This window comes from Dermacentor albipictus, chromosome 1 (assembly GCF_038994185.2).
Source record: "Dermacentor albipictus isolate Rhodes 1998 colony chromosome 1, USDA_Dalb.pri_finalv2, whole genome shotgun sequence".
Lineage (NCBI taxonomy): Eukaryota > Metazoa > Arthropoda > Arachnida > Ixodida > Ixodidae > Dermacentor > Dermacentor albipictus.
The window spans coordinates 419,468,160-419,491,748 of NC_091821.1; the positions used below are offsets into that span (position 1 = coordinate 419,468,160).

The window sequence follows — 23,589 nt, forward strand, 5'->3', positions numbered from 1 at the left end:
CACAATTTTTTCTTCTTCCTTTGGCGTAGGCTTTTCCGGCCGTGAATGCCTCATGAGTGAATAATGCCTCATAAATCCAGTGAATAAATACTTGAGGCACAGCTTTATTTATCAGAAATATTTATTGTTGTAATATTGGGGGTTGTATTATACATAATTATTATTTTTACTAACAAAGTGGTAGATTGAAATTTTCGACTAGTGAACAACAATATTAGCCCCTGGATTAACCATATAACTGTGCACGCACGATGAAGGAACATTGAACCTCAGCTATGACACATACCATTTCTGCGTCTGCCTGCGCTACCGTTTCGAGAGGCAAGTGATGTGAGCAGTGATGGATAGATAGGACAACTGACCACTGTCATAACGGAAAGTTCTTCGCCAGTACTACCAAGGGAGGTCCACGTAGAAGGCTATATTCGCGCTGCTGAAGTTTTTAATGTCCACGGACCTGCGTAACAGACTTTGAGAGCGCTGTCCGCTGCCGCTGAATTGCGCAAGCGATTGAAATCAATTGGGCTTTTTGCAACTTCTATCCTCTTAAACCGTCTCCCGTGCAGGATATCCAGCCAGAAACTCTCTCTTATCAACCTCGCTGCATTTCTATAGCGTTTTCCGTCCCTACGACGTCCTGCGCATCTACAATGCTGTGCCGCTTACGCTTGAGCGTCGCATTCACCAATGCATATGCGTTTTTGATTGGAATGGCAGATAGCACCGACTGCAATGCCTGCGGTGTTGAGGAAACTATAGAACATCTACTGTGCTACTGCCCATCTTTTGAAAACGAAAGACACGACCTCTGCACAGTTCTCAATCAGCTAGATAGAACACCGCTCACCTTGAACAAGATCTTGAGACCATGGCCTCGCATATCCCAGCTACAAAAGGCCACAAAAGCGCTGCTGTGATGTTTCAAATCTACTGGATTGAGTCAGCGTCTGTGATCCGGACTGAGTGACCGAACGATATCCCTTGTAGACTTTCTCTTCTTCTTTAATTCTTTCGGTCCCCTCTTCCCTTTCCCCAGTGTACGGTAGCCAACCGGGCTCAGTCCTGGTTAACCTCCCTACCTTTCCTTTATCATTTGTTCTCTCTCTCTCTCTCTCTCTATGGAGGCCGCCACTAAGGTGGCTCGACTACACAACATTTTATGAAACGAAAATTCTTGGACCTGCTGGCCACGTCAGTCACTGGAACAGAAGGCTATTCGGGCGCTACTGGAGTTTCTAAAGCACGTTAGCCGCAGTGACCATTTACAGTCCTGCTGGGCGCCGTGTTTTGTGCGCGCAGCGCTAGCGCTTTTCCCTTCTTCCTCTTCTTATCCGCCGTATTCCTTACGGCCAGTGTAGGGCAAGTACCGGACGCCCGTATGGTTGACCTCCCTGCGTTTCTTCTTGCTTTTTCTCTCTCTGTGTCTCTGTTGAACTCTGTAGTGTTGAAACGTCGTGCCTCGCGCAGGTTCCCGTCGTGGAGACGGAGCTATCGTCAGACCTAGACCAGCGGCCAGTCTTTACCGAAGAAGGCATCCAGTGGGTACCGCTGGATCGAGCAGGCGAGGCGCAGGCCACAGCGGAGACCGCGGCGGAGCCGGCTCGAGTGGCCACCGCACCACCGGCCGCCTCGGTGTTGCCCGACGCGGAGGGCAGCGAACTGAGTCGTGTGCTGGACGAGGCGACGTCATCGGATGACTCCGCAACTTCCTCACGGAATAGCGGCGGTAGCTCGGCCGGCGTCGCCGCCTCGGGTGCCGACACGTCTTCCTCGTCCGCTGCGCTGGACAGGCAAGCAGCTCCGTGGGAGTCCAAGCCGCATGGTTGGACCGACAGCCACGAGGACGCACTGAGGCTCGGTGCGTGCTTTTTAACTCCTTTTAAGTGGCAAGTTACGATAGATTGTTAGTCAGTCGAAGCGAAATAATTTTTCTGCGCGGTACTCGCCGATAACAAAATAATCTGCACGACATAACAGAAGACGCACCTGCACAAACGGAGCGCTAACTTGCAATTGTATGGTTTATTTCCCATAGTATGGAAGAAATGCAGAAAGACAAGCAAAAGAAACGATGAACAGCATATTGCCCATCACATTGAAGTAGGTGTGGGAGCATAGCCTTCTGTTTTCTTGAACCGGGAAAAATCTTATTTCCTCACTTAAAGGGAACAGGAAAGTAACAGAGAAACTCTTCTGGGAGTTGTCTAAGTATGCGTAAGCGTGGTGTTACCTGCTCATCTCCACACAGCCCGGTGTTATTATGAAAGTGAAGAAATTAGATCTGACCAGTATAAACGACAGCACTGTGGCGACACGAACTGCTGCGGACAGCGGCGAAAGGTGAATAGGCGACGCAGGTTAACTACTACATGTGGTGGTGCCAGGTGTACTGATGACGTTCTAAGATCATTATAAGCCGTCATCGTTGTTTAGCGCCTTGTCCAACCCCAACCGAGTCGAATCATTATGAACCGCTATCAGTACCTCGTCGGCGGCGGCTGAATATGTTGAAAATTGAGCGAGTCGATGCAGCATGCGCGGTACGGATAACTTTGCGAGTGCGGTGGTCTCGCCGCTTAATTCGCGTTGAAGCGAGGGGCTGCACGAAGGTTATTTCGCTCGCTGCTGCGGGCCCTATCTCGAAAGCGATCGTCTTATGGGAGGAGAGGATAGACGGACGAATGGCTTTTCTCGCTGGGTAAGCATAGAAATGCTTACGCAAGCATAAGAAAAGTTATTCTGTGTCGTGCGGGTGTGCGAACGGGCATGGTGCAGGCGGCGACGGGCCACCTGCGTTTCATCATTTCCTTTGCTTGATCTTCCCGCATTTATTCCATGGGCCCGGAACTCGTTAAGTTGCAAGTTAGCACCCTCTGTGTGAATTCCTGCGCTCTCTGTCAGCAAGCATGCTGCACCCACTCGCCCAATCTTCAACACTTGCAACAGGATGGATAATAAGGCGACTTGGCAAGGTTGCAAACTGCGTTGCAGCGAGAAACGTCGCAGACGTAGGCGAGACACACAGGCCTAGAGCTGACTCACAGCTTAAGTAAGGACATTTATCATGTATTCCATGGGTATTTACCGTTATGCGTGGCTGAAGCGTCGCTGAAGCACCCTAATATATATGTATATATATATATATATATATATATATATATATATATATATATATATATATATATATATATATATATATATATATATATTAGGGTGCTTCAGCGAACACTTTCCAAAATCTTTAAAAGTTCCCTGTGGCAGTTTACCACAATTCTAATTCATGAGCTGGTCTGGCCGAAGTGGCGGACAATACTTGAACAAAAAATTGAGATGCAAAATCGGCTTAATAATAATAAATTACTAATTAGGCTTCTAACTAATTACATTATGGCCCATGTTGCAATTTACAAATTATAGCCGTGGAGTTCGCAAGGCGGATCCATTTGGGACGAATTTTCAAGGTGACACCAGTTTCGAGGTATAAATTCCCGAGCTTTGCGGAGAAATGCATTGGCGTCCCAGTTAATTTGTTAACGAAACGTCGTTTCGTACACTGAAGCGCGCAAATAGCTAGAACTAGAACTAATATAACTAGAAGAACTTAAGCAAGACACATTCAACCTTCTCAGCAGGACGATGAGGAGTTCCGCTATATGGCCTCGGCAGAACGTCCTCAAAATACAGCCTTTTGTCATAATATGTTAAGGAGCCAATCAGTACTTGCTGTTCACGCGCGTACAGGAAGTGACCGCAACGCCAATACGCTTTTGCGCTAAAGACGAGCCCTTATTTCCGGAACCTAAGCTCAATGCGCTAATCACCAAAGCAAGACTATGACTGCTGTCGGGCACCGTTTTCCATCAACGAAAGCCCGGACTTCAGCGCTTGCGTCACACCGCCTGCTTCTTGCCTCGCTAATGTTGGACGCAGCCTGACATAGCTTAGCAGCGGAAATAGGCGTCTGACGGCATCACGGCTGCTCCTGACGCGGGAAATCCCGAGCTGCGACGCTTCGAACAGGATTGCGAAACCAGGTAACTGTAGTAATTGCGCTGCACACGCAACGAGTTAATGAATGAGGCGCTGCTGTCAACGAGCTCGTCACGCAGATACGCATCAGTATGCAAGAGTTCGCTCATACCTTCGCTTTAAAGGGAGCAGTAATGATTACGGAACGGTTATTCTTACAGCGATAGCTGTCATGGGTCATTTTTATGTCCGCCGCTGGTTCCGTTGTCCGCCGATGATCGTCGCAGAAATGTGACAGCTCTCAACGAGAAATGTTTAGCAAAATAAAATGCGCAGTGCTTCACGTACATTTGGACTTCTGCCCAACAGAGACGCAATCAGAAGTTTTACCTCTCAGCTACTAAGCCGATGCTTCAGCATAGAAAAATGTGGCGTCTGGAGAGTGCGTTCACGCCGCGAGCTGCTGCAGCTTGCTGGCGCTACTATCAGCAGCTGAAAGCGAGCACCGGTGAGAAATACTTTAAACGAAGCAAGTGGTAACATGCGAAAGGCAGGGCAGAAAAGTGAGTGAGAACTGAGTGCCCTTCCACTCTGTGAAGAAGGACGACCAGCGAAGCTGTGTATGTGGGCCCTAGAGAGCACTAGACAATTGTTCAATGGACCGAACGGCGCTTTCTCGCTGAGGCGCCGTGTGTGGACAAATTGTGCGCGGGCGCTGCGAGCAAACCGGATTTAGGGTGCCTCGATGCGCGCGATACATTACAAATACCGCACTTTAGGATCGTTTGTGTGTGTGCTTCCGAAGATTGACTGCCTTCTAATAGGCAGCCATTGAGGTTCTTGACTTCGCCAAAAGTATGACATTTTATCATTTGAGTCATCCGCCTTCTATTCATAATGATACGTGTCGCTCCGTGAACAAAACAGCTTAGGCTCAAAAAATGAAACGTTCCTTTCCTTCGAGAGCTTCCTAACCTTACGTGAGGCCTCCTTACAGCGAAGGACCGATGGAGGAAGCAAGCATACTCTGAAAGCTCCCTTCACCCGTCCTCACGGAAGGAGTGGTTGCCGCCATGCCTGGGTTCGAGATTTATCTCTTAAAAGCTTTAGGCGAACACCAGAACACCACTATTCAATAAAAAAGGTTGTATCGTCGCACAGTCTTTAAGTTGATGAGCTAATATAGAGAAGCGTGGACGCTTTTTTCTAGTTTTGTTTACTAAACCTAAAGAAGTAGCGCATTACAGTGCAAAACTTGATGTGCTCCAGCAACGCTGGCACGCCGGCGTCGTGCAACGCCTAGCAACGCTTCCATGCCTCACGTGTGACTGAAACGAACGTGCCTGGCAAAACGTACCGTGCTCGCGCTTCTCCGAAGGTGGGCGACAGCGCGCATGCGCGAGCAAACGTCACGTGGTTAAACAGTGAGGCGAAGCGCTCGTTCAGGGTCAGGAGCGACGTATGGACGCATGAAGGTAGCTTGGCCCAAACAATAAAACGTTCCTTTCCTTCGAGCGCTTCCTAACCTTACGTGAGGCTTCCTTACAGCGAAGGACCGATGGAGGAAGCAAGCATACTCTGAAAGCTCCCTTCACCCGTCCTCACGGAAGGAGTGGTTGCCGCCATGCCTGGGTTTGAGATTTATCTCTTAAAAGCTTTAGGCGAACACCAGAACACCACTATTCAATAAAAAAGGTTGTACCGTCGCACAATCTTTAAGTTGATGAGCTAATATAGAGAAGCGTGGACGCTTTTTTCTAGTTTTGTTTACTAAACCTAAAGAAGTAGCGCATTACAGTGCAAAACTTGATGTGCTCCAGCAACGCTGGCACGCCGGCGTCGTGCAACGCCTAGCAACGCTTCCATGCCTCACGTGTGACTGAAACGAACGTGCCTGGCAAAACGTACCGTGCTCGCGCTTCTCCGAAGGTGGGCGACAGCGCGCATGCGCGAGCAAACGTCACGTGGTTAAACAGTGAGGCGAAGCGCTCGTTCAGGGTCAGGAGCGGCGTATGGACGCATGAAGGTAGCTTGGCCCAAACAATAAAACGTTCCTTTCCTTCGAGCGCTTCCTAACCTTACGTGAGGCCTCCTTACAGCGAAGGACCGATGGAGGAAGCAAGCGTACTCTGAAAGCTCCCTTCACCCCTCCTCACCTAAGGAGCGGTTGCCGCATGCCTGGGTTCGAGATTATCTCTTCAAATCTTTCCGCGAACACCATTATTCAATTAAAAATGTTGTATCGTCGCACAATCTTTAAATTGAATAGCTAATATAGAGAAGCGTGGACGCTTTCTTCTAGTTTTGTTTACTAAAGTTAAAAAATGTAGCGCATTACAGTGCGAAACTTGATGTGCTCCAGCAACGCTGGCACGCCGGCGTCTTGCAACGCCTAGCAATGCTTTCATGCCGCACGCGTGACTGAAACGAACATGCCTGGCAAGACGTACCGTGCTCGCGCTTCTCCGCAGATGGGCGACAGTGCGCATGCGCAAGCGAATGCCACGTGGTTAAGCTGCGAGGTGAAGCGCTCGTTCAGGGCCATGAGCGGCGTAAGGACGCATGAAGGTAGCTTTGGAGCTACCTTATGCTGAGGAAGCACCAAGGAAGCCTTCACCGAGGGTCCCTCAGTAAGGAACCTTTCAGAGTGACATAAGGTAGCCTCACCGCAATGAAGGCTTCCTTAGTGAGGTAAGGAAGATTTCATTGTTTGGCTCCTTATGCTGAGGAGGTACCAAAGAAGCCTTCGCCGAGGGCGCCTCAGTAAGGAAGCTTTCTGAGTGACGTAAGGTAGCCTCACTGCAATGAAGGCTTCCTTACTGATGTAAGGAAGATTTCATTGTCTGGCCCTTAATTTCAAGGAAGCGCGTTCGGCCCCAGTGCGCGCTCCCGAAGCGTGAGGAAAGGAGGGGGCACAAATATGGCGGACTCCGTGGCGGACGACGCGGTTGTCCCTACCCTCCACTGAACAGCGGAGGGCGGCGTGCGCATCAAGGCACCCTAACTGGATTGGGGCGGAGACACGCAATTTCGCTGTGAACACCGAGACCGATTGCGCACGTGCACTCTTACAATGGTGCTTTATTTCAAATGCAAATATATATTGACACCTTTTTGCTGTGTATACATATTTGAGGTATGGTTATAGAGCATGACGGCTTCAATTTTGCTGTTTTTGTCAAGTGCATCGTCTGCTAGCGAGCGCGCGTTCGTTGCGCGGGCGCTGGCGGGCGCCCAGTTTTTCAGGCAAAAAGTCTGTGTAGTAAAATTATTAGTGTTTTCACTTGCCTTGGTGCGCCCACGGCTCTTGTCGGCCTGTAACAATAGTATTTTTAACCTGGTGAAATGCTATTTCTAAAGTTGTTTTCTAAAAGTAACACGTAACTTTTGCCACAGAAGCCGCCTATCTGTAACACGAAGCTACGTAAGAAAAATTTATTGATATCGGGTCATCTTACGCGCGCTCCGCGCGCGTTATTGGTGGAATATTGATCAGGGGCAAAGATCAAAGAAAAGAATATTATAGGGAAGTAAAGCAGGCCTATTAACTGTCTGGCAAGAATAGATGTAGCGTTCCTACTTAAAGGACACAGTAAACGTAAAGCATTGCTGTGGAACTGGCGTCCATCTTGTCTACATTTTATTCTCACTTCCTTCTTCTCTTCTCCTGAACCCAGACTCCTGCGCTTCTTCATCTTCTATTCCAAGGCTCATACCGCTTCACCCTTCCAGGTTTCTTTTGCTAACCCCTCCTGGGGTAATACTTGAAAACGTTTCCAATCGAAGCACATTCAACTGAGCCACGTTCGCCAATGTACCACACAGTCTTCAATATTCCTTTCTGAGTGGCCGTCTTTGTCACAGAGTAAGGACCATAAAATTTGGCATTGGATTCTCTTACTCCTTTCCTAACTAGAATGAGGTCGGTGACTTGAATGTCTGGAATATCTGAGCAATGTCTCTTGTCAAAATTTTTTTTCATTCGTTTACGGTACCTCTCCTCCTGCGATTTCTGTTTCCTTTCCTCGACGATCTGGAGATTTTCTAACAGCCCAAGTTCACGGTCCGCCTGAAGAATAGGGGTTTCTCCTGAAGAAGCGAATTGCGGGCTGCATCCCAAGCCGCTGGTGTAGGAGCGATTGTGATGTCTTACAGCTGCTTCTAAAGAGCATTTCCAACCACCAGGGAAACCATCGTACATCCTGATGTATTGTTTAACATCTCGTATAGCACGCTCTGCAAGCCCATTCGCTGCGGGATGGTATGGCGCACAGAACTGGATTGATATATTATGGTCTCGAGCCCATCTTGCTAGCTTTTCGCTCTTGAACGCTGGACCGTTGTCACATACAATTGTCTTGGTTGTCCTAAACATATCCCGTTCGAGAAGGGCGATGACACTATTCGCATCTTCTTTTCCTGCCCGTGCCGCGACCATCCTGGTGCATTCATCTATGGCCAGAAGAAAAGCTTGCGTTTTTCGGACTCCTTCTCGTTTCTTATTTAGCTCGGCGAAATCCAGGTGTATAACTTCAAAAGGCACGTTTGAGTGGCAAGGTATTATCATGGCGTCCGTAGGCTGCTTATATTTCACTTTGTTGATTTGACAAATGTGGCATGAACGAACCTATCGATTGACGTCGTCTTTCATGTGAGGCCACGTAAATCTCTTGACTAGCTTGTTGTAGGTGCGCCAAAATCCGTCGTGTCCTCCAGATTCTGGGCTATCGTGGTACAAATAAAGCACCCTGGAAACCAGCGTTGGCGGGACTTGATAGCGACCTTCCCTAAAAATCAATTGTTCAGTGCCTTCCCACAATTTAATTTCATTGATTTCTGCCGATTGTTCGTTGTTGGCCTGTATCATCAGTCTAGACAATGCATCTGCATCAGTCAAAAGGGGTCCAAGTCTGTGGGAGATGGTGAAATCGAACTGCTGCAAATAGTTCACCCATCTGGCGATACGTCCCTTAGGTTGGGTCATATTCAAGAGATGAGTGAGGGCTTGGTGATCGGTGAACAAAGTAAACTTCGCACCTTCTAGGTACGTACGGAAGTACTGAATTGCTTTGAGGACTGCAAGAGCTTCCTTTTCAGTAGTGGTGTAGTTGACTTCAGGTGGCTTGAGGGTGTAGCTGTAGTAACCTACTACGTGTCGCTTTTCTCGGCCGGATGCTTCTGGACATTTCTGGTACAAGACTGCACCTGTCCCATAGTGTGAGGCGTCGGTATTCAGTTCAAAGGGTAAAGTGAAATCTGGTATGCGTAGAATAGGGTCAGCAGATATTCTGTGCACCAGATCACGGTAGACTCTCTCACATTCCTCATTCCACTCAAATGGAACTTCTTTCTGTGTTAGGCGCGTGAGGCATCTTGTTTTGATGGCAAAGTCTTTTATGAAGGGCCTGAAATGTCCTGCTAGTCCCAAAAATACACGCAATGAGTGTACGTCATATGGTTTTACCAGTTGGGATATCCTCTCGACGGACTCTTGTTTCGTGCTTTTGGTAGTCCCATCAAAGACTCTTCCAAGAAACACCACTTTTCTTTGAAAGAACGCACTTTTCTTAAAATTAACCTTGAGGTGTGCCAAGCTCAAGGCATTTAATACCTGGGACAGGTGTGCCTGATGCTCCGTCTCTGTTTTGGAGAAGACGATAATATCGTCTATGTACACGTTACAAAAGACACCTAGGAAAGGCTTCAGGACTTCGTTCATAATCTTCTGGAACCATGCTGGTGAGTTTTTCCAGCCGAAAGGAAGCCGGTTATACTCGTACAGGTCGAAGGGCGTGATAAAAGCAGTGTACATTTTTGTTTCTTCGGTTAGCGGGATCTGCCAGAAACCTTTGCACAAGTCAATACGTGAAAAACATCGGCAACCACCTGTCTCATCTATAATCGTGTCTATCTTCGGCATGGGAAATGGTATAAGTTCTGTCTGTCGGTTGAGAACCCTGTAATCTGTGCACAGTCTGAAAGTTCCATCTTCTTTCGGCGCAATAGTTATGGGAGAGGCGAAGGGTGACACCGAAGGCCGGATTATATTGGCGTCTAGCAACTCCTGCAATTCCTTCTTCAACCATATCTTGCGCTCTCTTGACATGTTGTAAGGTGATTTTCGGATGACGGTCTTGTCGGTGCGTTCGAAAGGCACCTTGTGTGACGTCATCGCCGGTGGATAGCTTCCTATGCATACTAGTTCAGGATAGGTCGTTGCAATATCCTCCGCGCAATTGACAACTCGCAGGTTATCCTTTCTATCCGGCTGTGTCTCTTGCCTTGATAGTCCTTCCACTAAAACCGCATCGTCCCAGTATACGTTGATTTTTAGTTTCTTTATATCTGGTCTGGATAGCAGAAAGTCATACGTCACCCCCTCAATCACCAGTACTTCACTCGCTATTTCATGACCTTGGAACTCTATGTTTACTGAGGCCCACTGATTATGCATTGTCACTTTTCCATCGTAGCCTTGCACCCGTAGTACTCTTCCACTATGCAGGTGACTTGCATCTACCAGCTTGGCATTTATTATAGACACAGAAGCACCGCTGTCAACCAAAGCCATCATGTGTCTGTTTCCCACTTTCACAGGGATGTGAAGTAGGCTAGAGCAAGTTAAATAAACAGTCTCAGTTGTGGTCATCGGGTCGGACTGATCACCCTTGTTTATCAGTTTTTTTTGTCGTCGGAGCCTCTTCAGCGTCCGAAAGTAGGGGAACAGGGTCGCTGTCGATGTTATGCACCCGACCTCTGGGAGCGCGCCAACCCAAGCTCTCTGTGCCGGTATGAGCCTTGGAATAGAAGATGAAGAAGCGCAGGAGTCTGGGTTCAGGAGAAGAGAAGAAGGAAGTGAGAATAAAATGTAGACAAGATGGACGCCAGTTCCACAGCAATGCTTTACGTTTAGTGTGTCCTTTAAGTAGGAACGCTACATTATTTTGGCGCAGCCGACAGCGAACTCCAACATGTGGGTGAGATTTTTCCTTGAGGAGACCTCCGCGGACAAGATCATCTTTTCGCGATACCAAGCTGAAGATGAACCAGCGGTGGAACTACCTCGCGAACTCAACTCGGCAGAACTCATGAACCTGGTTTTAGAGAAGGCTTCCATGGACCCTGATGAACTACGTCGGAAGGGTGCTGTGAACGTGAACTTGCCTCTGGTGATCTTCGACGAATTAGTTCTTCAACCGGTGGTGGAATATTGATCAGGGGCAAAGATCAAAGAAAAGAATATTATAGGGAAGTAAAGCAGGCCTATTAACTGTCTGGCAAGAATAGATGCAGATGACCAATGCACTTCTAGGTATATCTAAGGGTACATAGACATATATATCCACGACATAAATCTAAGAGAAAAATTATCAAATATTCTAAATGCACTGATTAAGAAAGTGAAAACTCCCGACCCGAATAAACGTGTTTCCCTTACCCCAGATGAACCAATGAATTTTCCGAGAAAAGGAATCAAGGCAATTATTGGACGTTAATATAAACAAAAGTGTTAGGCAAAAGACATTGCCTATGTACTCAGACTGAATCTGAGACAGGGAACTCTTTACCAATGTAATCTCCGTGGCTTGTGTGGCGATTTCCATCAACGTGCCAGCAGGTGAAATGAAGTAGAGATATAGCCTGGATGGTATTTGCTATTCCGATTGCGTTCGACTCCAGAATTCTCTATTAACAATTATTGAATAGTCGTCTACTTTTGAACGTAACGCATAACAGCACTTTAGAAGCATCGGAGGCTAGTTGTTATTCCATTGCAAAGTTGACTACATCGCGTACATAGACAATCCCTTGTTATTTGAAAAAAAAAAAAAAACTCAGTTGAAAGTCGGCGCTTGTCGTCGTCTTTCTTTCGGTCATTTTGCCTATGTACGCGCTGTAGTCAAGTTTAAAAGTGAGGGCTCTTATTTTCAAATGATTGTGCTGCATGGAGAGTCGTGGCTGTTCTGCAGAGGCGCACAGGTTCCCGAGAGAATTAATGCAGGGGTGCTAATATGTTCTGCTGAACAAGTTCCTAGCTGTCATTCAATATGAACGCCCCGTTTCGGGGCAGCCTGCAAATCTACTAACTTGATTCAGGCAAGGAAAACATTTTTTGACAGTTTCATCATGTCTGCAACCCATTAAAACTGGGTGCACAATTTGGTACCACGCTTGTCTTCTTCAACTAACACAGCAGGTCTACAAACACCTCTACGTGTATGTCAGGCATGCCGTTCCTTTAGTTGCTTCATTATTGCCTTGTGATAGTGCGCCAGATAAATGAAAGCAGCCGTTTATAATACAGAAGCTGCTTAGTTGAGCGGACGTACAGTTGGGAACGCCAATACATTTACGTATGAAATGTAAGATAAGCGTATGATGTTTTTCTCAGAAATCAGAATCGCAAATAGTTTATTTCGTTTACACCCCTAGAAAAAAAGTCGAAGGACGCAGCTACCTTCCATGTTTAAAAAAAAGATTAAACAAATTCTGGCGTTTTACGTCTGACGTGCTCCTAAACAGAAGTCCACGATTGTTTTTCAATTTCGTCCCATCGCATTCCCATCGTCCCATCGCATTCGTCCCATCGCATTTCGTCCCATCGCATTTCGTCCCACTTGGTTTGAACTCGTGAGCTCGAGTTCAGCATCGCAATGCCAATGCGCAATGCCACTTTTTTTCTTTTTCTTCTTAAGCATGGTCTGGACAAAAATTTCACACGGCTTACAAAGATTACCATATATAATGGCTACCTAAAACTGTTTTCCGCGCCCGAGGTCCAACGGCAGTAAAAGAACCAATATCGATTACTCCGCATTCTGTTGCGCGAGTAAGACGAAATCATGAAAGGAATCTTACGCTGTAGTTCTTTTTTTTTCCCTTTCTCGATAAGTATACTTAATGCAAATCTGAGTAAAGGGCACCGTATGGCACAGATGTGTTTTGTTTGAAGCGGCAACTAGAAAGTTTGCCTATCTGTTTCCGTCTGCGTTTCGCAAGAGCTATTGTTGGAAAACGATATGCGAAGAAATGCACTCACGAGAAACATACTGTTTGAAGAACAAGCCATTTTTTTTCTTCACCAAAGGGAGCCATACAGTAACATAGCAGAATGAAAGCTCACACTGCGGCCCAAACGTACGCGCAATCGACGGACGGCATTAAAGAAATACAGAAGAGAAAGAACGGTATCTATTCCTAAGTATAAATACATGTAATATACAATTATAAACACAGCTTCAGCGGTCTGAACACATATACCAGAGCGCGAAGTAGTACGAACGACCCTTCCGAGAAGTATTGCCAGCAGCTTTCAACGGCACCCGCCGTGGTTGCTCAGTGGCTATGGTGTTAGGATGCTGAGCACGAGGTAGCGGGATCGAATCCCAGCCAAGGCGGCCGCATTTCGATGGGGACGAAATGCGAAAACATCCGTGTACTTAGATTTAGGTGCACGTTAAAGAACCCCAGGTGGTCGAAATTTCCGGAGTCCCCCACTACGGCGTTCCTCATAATCAGAAAGTGGTTTGAGCGCGTAAAACCCTATAATTACGTTACATTACAGCTTCCAACGGCGCGACCTTGATGCGGCCCAATCCACTTCGATCGCAGCGCAGCCACAGTATTTTTCGTCGTCGTCGCGCCTCACTGCAAAGCATGCGCCGCCCCGGCCGCTCGTCCCACTCAACCTTATTCTAGTACCCCCTAGTGGGCCCCTTAATGGCGAACTTCCGCGGGTCCACCCGGTATTGCACTATCTTCGAGATCGGCCCACGTAGGGATGGTGCTTAACGTCTGCTTCATCCCCGCCCTGGGTCGGCCCGGTATTCCATTATCTTCGGAATGGGTCCACGTTTGGGGAGTGCTTAACGCTTGCTTCCCCTCCGCCGTGGGTCGGCCCGGTATTGCACTATCTTCGGGATCGGCCCGCGTATTGGGAGTGCTTAACGCCTGCTCCCCCACCGCCGCGGGTCGGCCAGGTATTAAGGCGGAAGCCTTCATTGGCTCATTGTCAAGGTCATCTGCCGTTAGCAGAAGCTGTCACAGCTTTCCGGCCTCCTGATTGGACTCCTTTGTGTCGTGGCGTCACTGTCGCTAGGCACAGGTGTGCGCCTCCTGATTGGCTTGCGTGCGTCACTGTCGTCAAGTGCGGGTGTCGGGGTGGTTCGGCGCCACGTGGGATAACTCATCACAGCGGCACGCGTGGCGGCCGTGTGTTCGACGGTGCGCCCTGACGTCACTGTCGTCAGGCGCTTAAGGTGGCCTCCCGATTGGGTGCTGTGTGGCGTGACGTCACTGTCGCGAGGCGCGCGTTGCGGCCGTCTGCTTGGCTGTGGTGTGGCGGCGGTGGTGGCGGCAGTTTACTTTGCGGTATCGTGTGGGAAGGATGCCTCGTCTCGCCAAACCAGTGTCTCCCAACACGCGATGTGTGGCAGCCGCTGAACGCAAGCGGCGCTGAAGAGAGGCAGAGCGTATACGTCGCATGCATTAGGGCGGCGAGGCGCGTCCTACACCACAGAGTCCAGGGACGCGACCGGCCATCGCAAGAAAGGCAGTGCGTTTGAAGCGACCCGCTGCATCTCCGGGTACCAAGGCAAATGAAGTTCGGAAGCGCCATGACCGCGATATTGCCACTGCAAGGCGAGCAAGCACAAGTCAATCGAGTGAAGTGGATGATGAGGATGGCCAACTACTCCCCGACACCGTCCAGGAATACGCGTCTTCTCCTGATCCACAAGCGGCGCTGCAACAGTTCCAGGCGGCCACAAACTACTTTAACATACACTTCGTCCAGAACGACGTTGCAAGCATTTGATAAACGAACAAACATTCACATAACAGTCTACGACTTGTGTGGCTCCGTGGTGCTTCCGACGCAACAAATCGCCATTGCAATGGTGTCAGGCTTCCACCGTTTCACACTTTAATCTCGACAAAGTGTCTTCCGTTTTTTGCTCTATCTTCGGGATCGGCCCGCGTATGGGGAATGCTTAGCGCCTGCTTCTCCTTCGCCGCGGGTCGGCCTGGTATTGGACTATCTTCGGAATCGGCCCGCGTATGGGGAGCTCATAACGAATGCTTGCCCACCGCCGCTGGTCGGCCCAGTATTGCACTATCTTCGGCATCTGCCCATGTAGGGGGAGTTTTGTGTCTACACATGGACACTATCCTGGGGGAGTTAGCCCTTAACACCTTCGCTGTAACAAAGAGGCCGTGTCTCGATACTACGCCAACCGGGAGCTCGCTGCGCACCTGCTATGGTTTACGCCAACCAATGTTCCACGAAGAAACGCAAGACTTCCTACACTTAACGTCATGCCTCTGCCAATGCTGCAGCAGAAATTAATATTGCTCCTTGAGAGATATCGCTGCTGACGGGCTAAGATTGGCTGGTGTTGCTCTCTGCAGGTTATGTATAAGTTAGCACCAAATTGAATTACGTTATGCGAAGCCAGCGGTAAAAAGAGAAGAGTACGTTAAAAAAGAGAAGAAGAAGGAAGGCGGCGTCCAAACCAAATCGGTGAATGTCACTTCCACAAACGAAGATGACACACACTAAAGTCGACATTAAAGAAAGTTTTGTTCTAGTTCTCAAGAGCAGATTGCTTGCTCGATTTTGCGAATATTTACTCAGATACCAGGCAGAACACTGCAGCGCCAACGTCGCATACTATTACGTCAGCTATCACGCTACTGCTTCGTATTACGGACTAAACTACAACTTTTCTTATCATTAACAATGGGGGAGCACAAGGAAACAACGTTGTCAGCAGATAAGCTGAGGTTAAAGCCACTGACATGCTATTTACGTGCTTGCTGGATTGACGCGAGAATAGAGTGGACAAAGAGAAGGAAGAAATGGAGAGTTCATTTGTACTGCCAAAGAAGGGAAGAAAGCGCAGAAATATTGTTGATAGGAGCATGAGGTGCTATCAGTAGCAGAGCAATCTAAAACAGAGAAGCAGCACGCTTGCAGCTTTGATGTATAGGGTAAAATATAATGCAATTTCGTCTCCTAATTAGCGCTAAATTTACTACGTCTTTGTGCACCTTGTCGTCGTTCTATATAGTTCAGGGTTTTCTCATTTCTGTGCCCTTGTCAGCTGGTTTTATTTTTTTGTTGGTATTCTAAGATGTTTGCCAGTACTCGTACGTAATTTCTTATGCTGGCTGTCGTTTACGTAATATAGCGCCATGCCTGACAAAATAAAAGTAGTATGAAGTGTTTGTATTTGTGTATAATTTATCAAATGTGTGTGTGGTAAATTGCTTTTCTTTGCAAAAATTACTTTCTGCCCCCCTTGCATTCTTTTCAATATGTCCGTCTAGATGGTTGGATGGAGTTCCCGAAAGAGACGCTCTATCCTGCTGGAGCTTACGAAGGCGATGAGCTGCTCGACATCGGTGTGCGCCAAGACCCGGCGTTCCGGCGTCCCATGCGTTACGACACCAAAAAGCCGGGGCCAACCTACTTCTACCACGAACCAGATTCATCAGAGACCTCGCTGGAGAACGTGAGAGCATTTGCATATTCTCAACATACGCGTGGTCTGAGTGGTAGGAGGGGCAAAGGGAATGACTCTTGGCTCATCAGCTTCACAAGTCAGTCGAAGTTTTGTGCGCCGACTTCTGCAAAAATACGGCTCTCAGTACTGTTGCTTTGAGTTTGTAGTCTACCTTAACACGACGTGAGCGTGTCACTGACTGCCTCACTCACTAATTCTAACACTCATTCACTCACTTGGTCACATACTCGCAAACTCATTGCATTTCTCACTCACTCACTCACTCACTCACTCACTCACTCACTCACTCACTCACTCACTCACTCACTCACTCACTCACTCACTCACTCACTCACTCACTCACTCACTCACTCACTCACTCACTCACTCGCTCGCTCGCTCGCTCACTCACTCACTCACTCACTCACTCACTCACTCACTCACTCACTCACTCACTCACTCACTCACTCACTCACTCACTCACTCACTCACTCGCTTATTTGCTCTGTCACTCTCGTTCTTACTCAATCGCTCACTCACTCAGTCTCTTACTCATTCCCTTTCCTACTCATTCTCTTAGTCGCTCACTTGTTCAGTCTCTTCCTTTCTTACACACTCACTCACTCCCTTTCTGATTCCCTCACTTAATCACTCACTCACTTGCTCTTTCACTCCCTTTTTTTACTCAATCGCCCACTCACTCAGTCTCTTACTCCCTCCGTTTCCTTCTCACTTTCTTACTCACTCTCTTCTTTTCCTACTCACTTGCTCTCTCCCTTTCTTGCTCTCTCACTCAATCGCTCACTCATTCCCTCCCTTTCTTGCTCAATCACTGTCTCACTCACTCCCTTTCTTACTCTCTTACTCGCTTCCTCTCTCCCTTTCTTACTCTCTGATTCTTTTTCTTACTCACTGTCTTGCTTACCCTTTCATTCATTCCCATTTTACCCACTCTCACACACACTCACTTGCTGCCTTTCTTGCTGACTATATCACTCACTCTCTTTCTTACTCTCTTGCTAATTTGCTCCCTCACTCACTTGATCATTCACTCTTTTTCTTACTCACTCTTTTACTTCCTCACTCACTTACTTACTCGCTTTTTTAGTGTCTCACTCCATCGCTCACTTACTGCCTCACTGCCTTTCTTGCTGTCTTACTCACTATATTACTCATCCAATCTATCGCTCACTCACCCTCACACTCACTCCCTTTCACACTCACTCACTCACTAACTTCCTTCTTCCTTCCTTCCCCAGCTCGCGTACGCAACTACCATATTTGTTTATTTGTGACCTGAAAGCGTGAATATAAGCTAAATAATTGTCGACAATAATCTGTCTAGATGAGGTAATTACAAAGTGAACAACGCCTTCAATCAGAATTGAGATCTATGACACACAATGCTTTTGGGACAGCGTTTCTCCCTCCTCAGGGCTTAAACAATGAAAGGCACACAATATTGTAATTCGTTGAAAAGAAGAAGGGTTTTAGAGATATCAAAAACGAAAGGCTCCAGAGTGACCTACTACTGAGAAAGAGGTGAAGTTTGTTACATATATGAACAAAACATATTCGTTCTCTTACGTGCTGTCTTTCGTAGGTGGTGCTCTTGACAAGGGGTTCTTTCTTTCGCACGCGTGTGCTTTTAACCTTTGTGAAGTTTGACAGTGTGAGCATTGAGAGTGTAATGCCCATTCAGGGATTGAATATGATTTCTTCAGGGCAGCAATGGTTTCCCCCACTAAAGAAAAAGAGAGTGCCATCATTCTTCATAGCTATCAATTAAAGTGCGTTTTACAGTGAATACAAGAAGAGACTGAAGTGATCCCTGAAAAGACGGGTGCGTAAAGGACAATCCGGAATCGCTTTAACAGGAGGAAGATGGAAGTATATCTTGCTTACTACTTCCCTTCAGTGCTTTTCAATGATCCGATTAGTGAATTCGCTGAACCGACTTGGAATCCGCGTAATGTGTGTGCTTATGTAGACTCTAGCTGTGCGAGCACATGAAAACGATAAAGAAAAAAGGCACCGCTCCGTTGAATCGTTCGGAACTCTAAGTGCGTTTAGCGTCGTTATGGGAGGCGCGCTGACAGCATCGCTCCGAGTGGATGTTACAGAGCCACGCTTGTTCGCTGCTTTCTTTCTTTTTCTTCGTCGAATATATGTTTTATTTCTGCAGTTTGTTAGAAATTCATTTTCTATTAGCCGACACAAGAGCTTTATTTTGATCATCTGATGACTGCGGACGGGCAAAGAAGTAAATTGGAGCAGCTCTATGCATTTAATCCGGTCTTTGGGAATTAGCTGTTCGGGATTATCGTAGCTGGCTGCAACGGACTAACTAGCCTGGTGGTGTTAACAAATTTATCCTGCCATTAGAGAAGTCGGACGTTGCAGCTTTGGAAATTCATTACTCAGTGGAAAGACCCGCAAATGTTGTAATGTTGAGTTTGGGTCAGAGATATCACGTGTTCCTAAGGTTCGGTTTACGCGTGAGCTACACCAAATCAACGTACAGGTGTAGTTATGCCCGCCTATTTTAGGCTATTGAAAAGTGTTAAGCTTGGTGTACGCCGAAGTGACATTGTTCTCTAGTATCGTCATGTCTAAACGTGTCCGTAGCCAACAGATATAATCGTGACAGCTTGAGAAGCAATGCTTAGCAGAAGTGCCGAATATTTGTATCTCTAATAGTTGTGAGTGAACTCAGCTTATGTCACGTTTGACAGCGATAAATAGGAAAAAAAAATTGCTATACTCAACTGTAGTTGACCTCTACGTAATGCGAAGCGTTGATGATTTGTACAGAACGGTTGTATGAATAATCTAATTGTTGTGTAGCGAACGTTTATGTAGAGATTATATCCTGTAGTGTTTATATTTATAATAAGTAAAACAGAATTTTTCTACTGGCAATAGGTAAGATTAAAAAATTACCGACGATTACGTTACTTCCTAATGCGAAATTTGAGCGCAGCAAATAAGCTGTTTCACCTTTTCGATAGATTGAGGCAAAGAAATCGAGCAACACATGTATGCGCTATCACAGAATTTCACAGATCGCTTCTGCTTCAGCCTCGCTTACTGCTGGTTGCTCTCGACGGCGGCGATGAGCCTCCGCTTCGGCGGTGCGAACGGCAGGGTCTTCTCGGCGGCGGCGATGAGCTTCTGCTTCAGCCTCGCTTACTGCTGGTTGCTCTCGACGGCGGCGATGAGCCTCCGCTTCGGCGGCGCGAACTGCAGGGTCTTCTCGGCGGCGGCGATGAGCTTCTGCTTCAGCCTCGCTTACTGCTGGTTGCTCTCGACGGCGGCGATGAGCCTCCGCTTCGGCGGCGCGAACGGCAGGGTCTTCTCGGCGGCGGCGCTTAGCCTCTGCTTCGGCGACGCGTACTCCTGGATCATCTCGACGGCGGCGACGGTAAGCTTCTGCTTCGGCGGCACGCACCTCTGGATTCTGACGGCGACGGCGCTGGGCCTCTGCTCTGGCAGCTCGTTTAGCAGCAGCAGACGGAGGACTTCCATCGGTCGTCTCGCTCATGGCTCAGAAAGAACTGGCAGATAATTTCGCAGTGGCGAACGGCAGCGGCAATTTCGGCTCGGGCGGTGCACATATACAGATCCGCCGCCACCGATCTTGCTCTCTGATTGCCACCGCACAGGGCGAACGGCAGCGGCAATTTCGGCTCGGGCGGTGCACATATACAGATCCGCCGCCACCGATCTGGCTCTCTGATTGCCACCGCACAGGGGTTGCATTGGAGGAGGAGCGAAGAAAGGAATTAAGTTCGAGCCGGCGCTTTGACAACCGGAGACTCGCAGGAAGAGGGGGGAGGGGGGCGGCGTGTACACCCAGCGGCAAACGATGGGGGCAGAAGCGCGCGCAGCAAGCGGACAACACGATAAAGGGAGGAGGGAAGAGATAGCAGCGACTGACTGATGCCGCTGACGCCGATAGTGAGTCAACCCCAGCTGCGGAGTTGGTTTCAGGGACAACGCCGCCGATGCCGACACAAACAATATGATACCCTCGCTTCCGCAGCGCTAAGAACCAGGTCTAGCCGTGGGAAGGTGGTCACGTATTCGTCGACGTGCCGGGGCCTACGTGAAATAACCGGCGCGTCGGCAACTGAAGAGCACCCTATCCGCCACACAAGAACAGGGGGGGGGGGGACCCTTTCCTCCTCTTTCTGCATGGCGGCGACGGTGTTCTATGCAGTCACGTTATCTTGACTCTCTAGCGGCGTCAGCGGCATCCAGCGGTATCAGTCGGTCGCTGCTAGCGCTGGGGGGTTGAAAGGGGGGCGGAGCTGGTTACGAGGCCGACGACAACGCCGACGACGACGCGAAACCCAGGAACGGACGTCAAAGAGCTGCGCTCTAAAACATTCTAAAACCCCGTAGCACATACCCAGTGCTTCCATTCAACATATTCAATGCACATATCCCATGGCACATGCCCAGTCACCCCTGTGGCCCACAATTTGAGATTGCGCATCACTCGGATCGGCCCACTAAAACAGGGAGGTAACCCGCCCGCCCGCGAAAGAAGTGACGGAACTAGGAGAAGAATGCTTCGCATCAAAGTGACCAAGTCACCTTTGTGGACATTTTGTGACAGCCAGTGGAAAAGTTGCTCTTAAAGTGGGATGGCACATACCAGACGGCATTATAAAAACTACATGATAATATAGTTTGATAACGTGCCCTGCTTACTCATAAAAAAATCGTATTTTTGCCTACTTGAAGACACAGTTAAAACTCGCATTACGTCAGTCATACTTCACTGAAAATAAAATCTCGTGATGTGCTGAGTATCCCTCCTGTCTACATCGTTTCCTTCCGCCCTTATTCCACTCAACGACACAACATGATGCACAAACAGGCGCAACAGTCAACGATACCTACTGAAAACCACGGAAGAACATAGCAGATTAGGACGATGGAGCGCGTTGCCATTAGATGTCAATGGGGATTATTATTCACGGACTCTCACTTTATATCACTTTATTGTTGTAGCAATTATAAAGACACTCCAGGGGCATTTCTACTGTCGGCGTTGCTGTGAGGTTCCGTATGAGTGAAAGCTTGTGAGGGTGAGCCGGTGAACGCGGTTCAATCGCGTGCGCGAGCGAGGAACGCGGCTTGGACGCGTGCCCTCTCCTGTGGCATGAGAGGCAGAGGGGATAGGTGAGGGAGGATGGGGCGTTGTTCTCCGGTGGTTGCTAGGGTGCCTCAATGTTCTCCTCGCCCGCCGTTTCATACAGAATGGAGACAACCGCGGCGTCTACGACGCAATTGGCCACGTGAATCGCGGATGCCGTAGGGACGCGTTGCCGGCGCTCGTCTCTTGAAAGTGATTTGCGACGTGGCCAAATCGCATGCCCGCGCGCTCCTCAACTTCAAAGTGATCTGCAATGTCTTAGAGAGTGCGAGTAGTGCCGGCAGCTTCGTATGTACTGTGCTTTCGACGTTTCGTTCGCGTTAAAGCGAGAGACGCATGAAGGTCGATTCGCTTGCTCTGCCTCGATTCCTTATTCCAGAAAGAGAGCAAAGGTTTATTGCAGTATAGGTTGTTTCGTTATGGTGGGTGGAGCCCTTCTTCCAGGGCTCCACTGGTTACAGCGGCTCGCCGGGCCTGGTCAAGAGTCGCCAGTTGGCTTCCCCATTCCACTTCCGCGAGTCGCGCCTCCCACGACCAGTTATGGAGAGTGTTGTCAAGCAGCGGTCCTCACTCCAGGATTTTGACAGCGAGTTTCCGCGTTCATCGAGCGAGATGTGTTCATGTTGACCTGTGCGCGCGTGATACCGTGCTGATTAATTCAGTTAAAACACGTTGGCAGGCTATGTGGTTTGAATCCAAGATATTAATGTGTAGGCGCGACTGAACAAGGACGTAGAAAGCAGCAGCCACACAGAGACAGCGCTGTCTCTGTGTGTTTGTTTCTTCCTGCGTCTTCGTTCAGTCACGCTTACACATTCTATTACTGTTAATTTACTTGGTAAGAGATTGTTTACAGATTTGTATGGCCGCTAAAACTACGGTCGTTACTTCGCACAGCTATTCACGGTGCTTCGCCTTTCGGGCGAAATTGCAACCTTTTTTCTTTACCAGTTTAATTATACTCCTCAACCAACGCAGTGCAGCCAGTACAGGCAGCACTAAAAGGTTGAAGTGCAATGCTTATGTTACGCAAAGTGCCGTTATCGAGGGCATCAACAGTAATCGACGCACCAAATATTCGTGTTGCAGTTTCAACGGGAATCGCAGCAAGCTTCCAGAGAGTTGAGAGTATCTAGTACGACGATCGACGATGGTGTGTCTCTTGACTTAGCCTCGCTGTAAACATTAATTGACGTCAGTTTGAGTACGTTCGCTGACACGCGCGCTTGCCTCGCAGGTGGAAAACGTCCGCCGGATAATGGTGGCGCAGCAGCAACGCAACAAGATGCGCTTCGGGACTCAAGATGACGTCGGACAGGAGGACGCCGTGCTGGACCACCTCAAGGAAGTCGGTGAGTGGCCGCACCATCTTTTATTCATTTTATCGCGATATCAATTGTAGGACGCCCCTGCGCATTTCCGCTGTCGGCATCGCCATCGCAGTGGTGTTCCGTATAAAGGCCAAGTGCGATAACGTCGCGGCCACGCGCCGTGTGCATTGGGTGCGAGTGAAAGCGCGAGGTTGAGCCGTGAAGATGGTGGCTCTATCTCGCGCGCGTAAGGGAGGAGCGCAGGGAGGAAGCGGGCCGTTTTCTATCGCGCGTGAGGCAGTGGGAGGAGGTGGCGTTCTACTTTGGCGGCGGTTGCGTATGGCGCGGCTGTGCGCCGCCGCGCGGACCCTACATGTAGAGCCATCTGCTGTGCGTACCGTGCCTGGGTGCGCCGAGGGCTGATAGCTTCGTGTGCGCTGTGTTCTCAGCGCCTAGTTCGTGTTGAAGGGAGGTGCAGCACGAAGGGCAATTCGCTCGCTGCTGCTGTCGCTCATCATCACTCCAGCATATCGAGAGCGAGTGTCTGCGTAATCGAGTTAGACGTTTCATGTTTTTCTGTGCGCGCGTGGCAGCATGCTTATTAGTTGAGTTAGTAAACCAATGTTTACAAGTTTAT

At 48.6% G+C, this 23,589-nt stretch overlaps 1 protein-coding gene across 3 annotated transcripts in view; it reads left to right on the forward strand.

Moving 5' to 3' along the window:
* IA-2 (tyrosine phosphatase IA-2) overlaps window positions 1–23,589 on the forward strand; it is a 663,183-nt gene that overhangs the window by 188,420 nt on the left and 451,174 nt on the right. For all 3 annotated transcript variants that reach the window (XM_070532244.1, XM_065429889.1, XM_070532245.1), the window contains exons 7-9: window positions 1,468–1,858; window positions 16,300–16,484; window positions 22,880–22,994. In XM_070532244.1, the coding sequence (XP_070388345.1) occupies window positions 1,468–1,858; window positions 16,300–16,484; window positions 22,880–22,994 (691 nt within the window). The remainder of the gene's footprint in view (window positions 1–1,467; window positions 1,859–16,299; window positions 16,485–22,879; window positions 22,995–23,589) is intronic.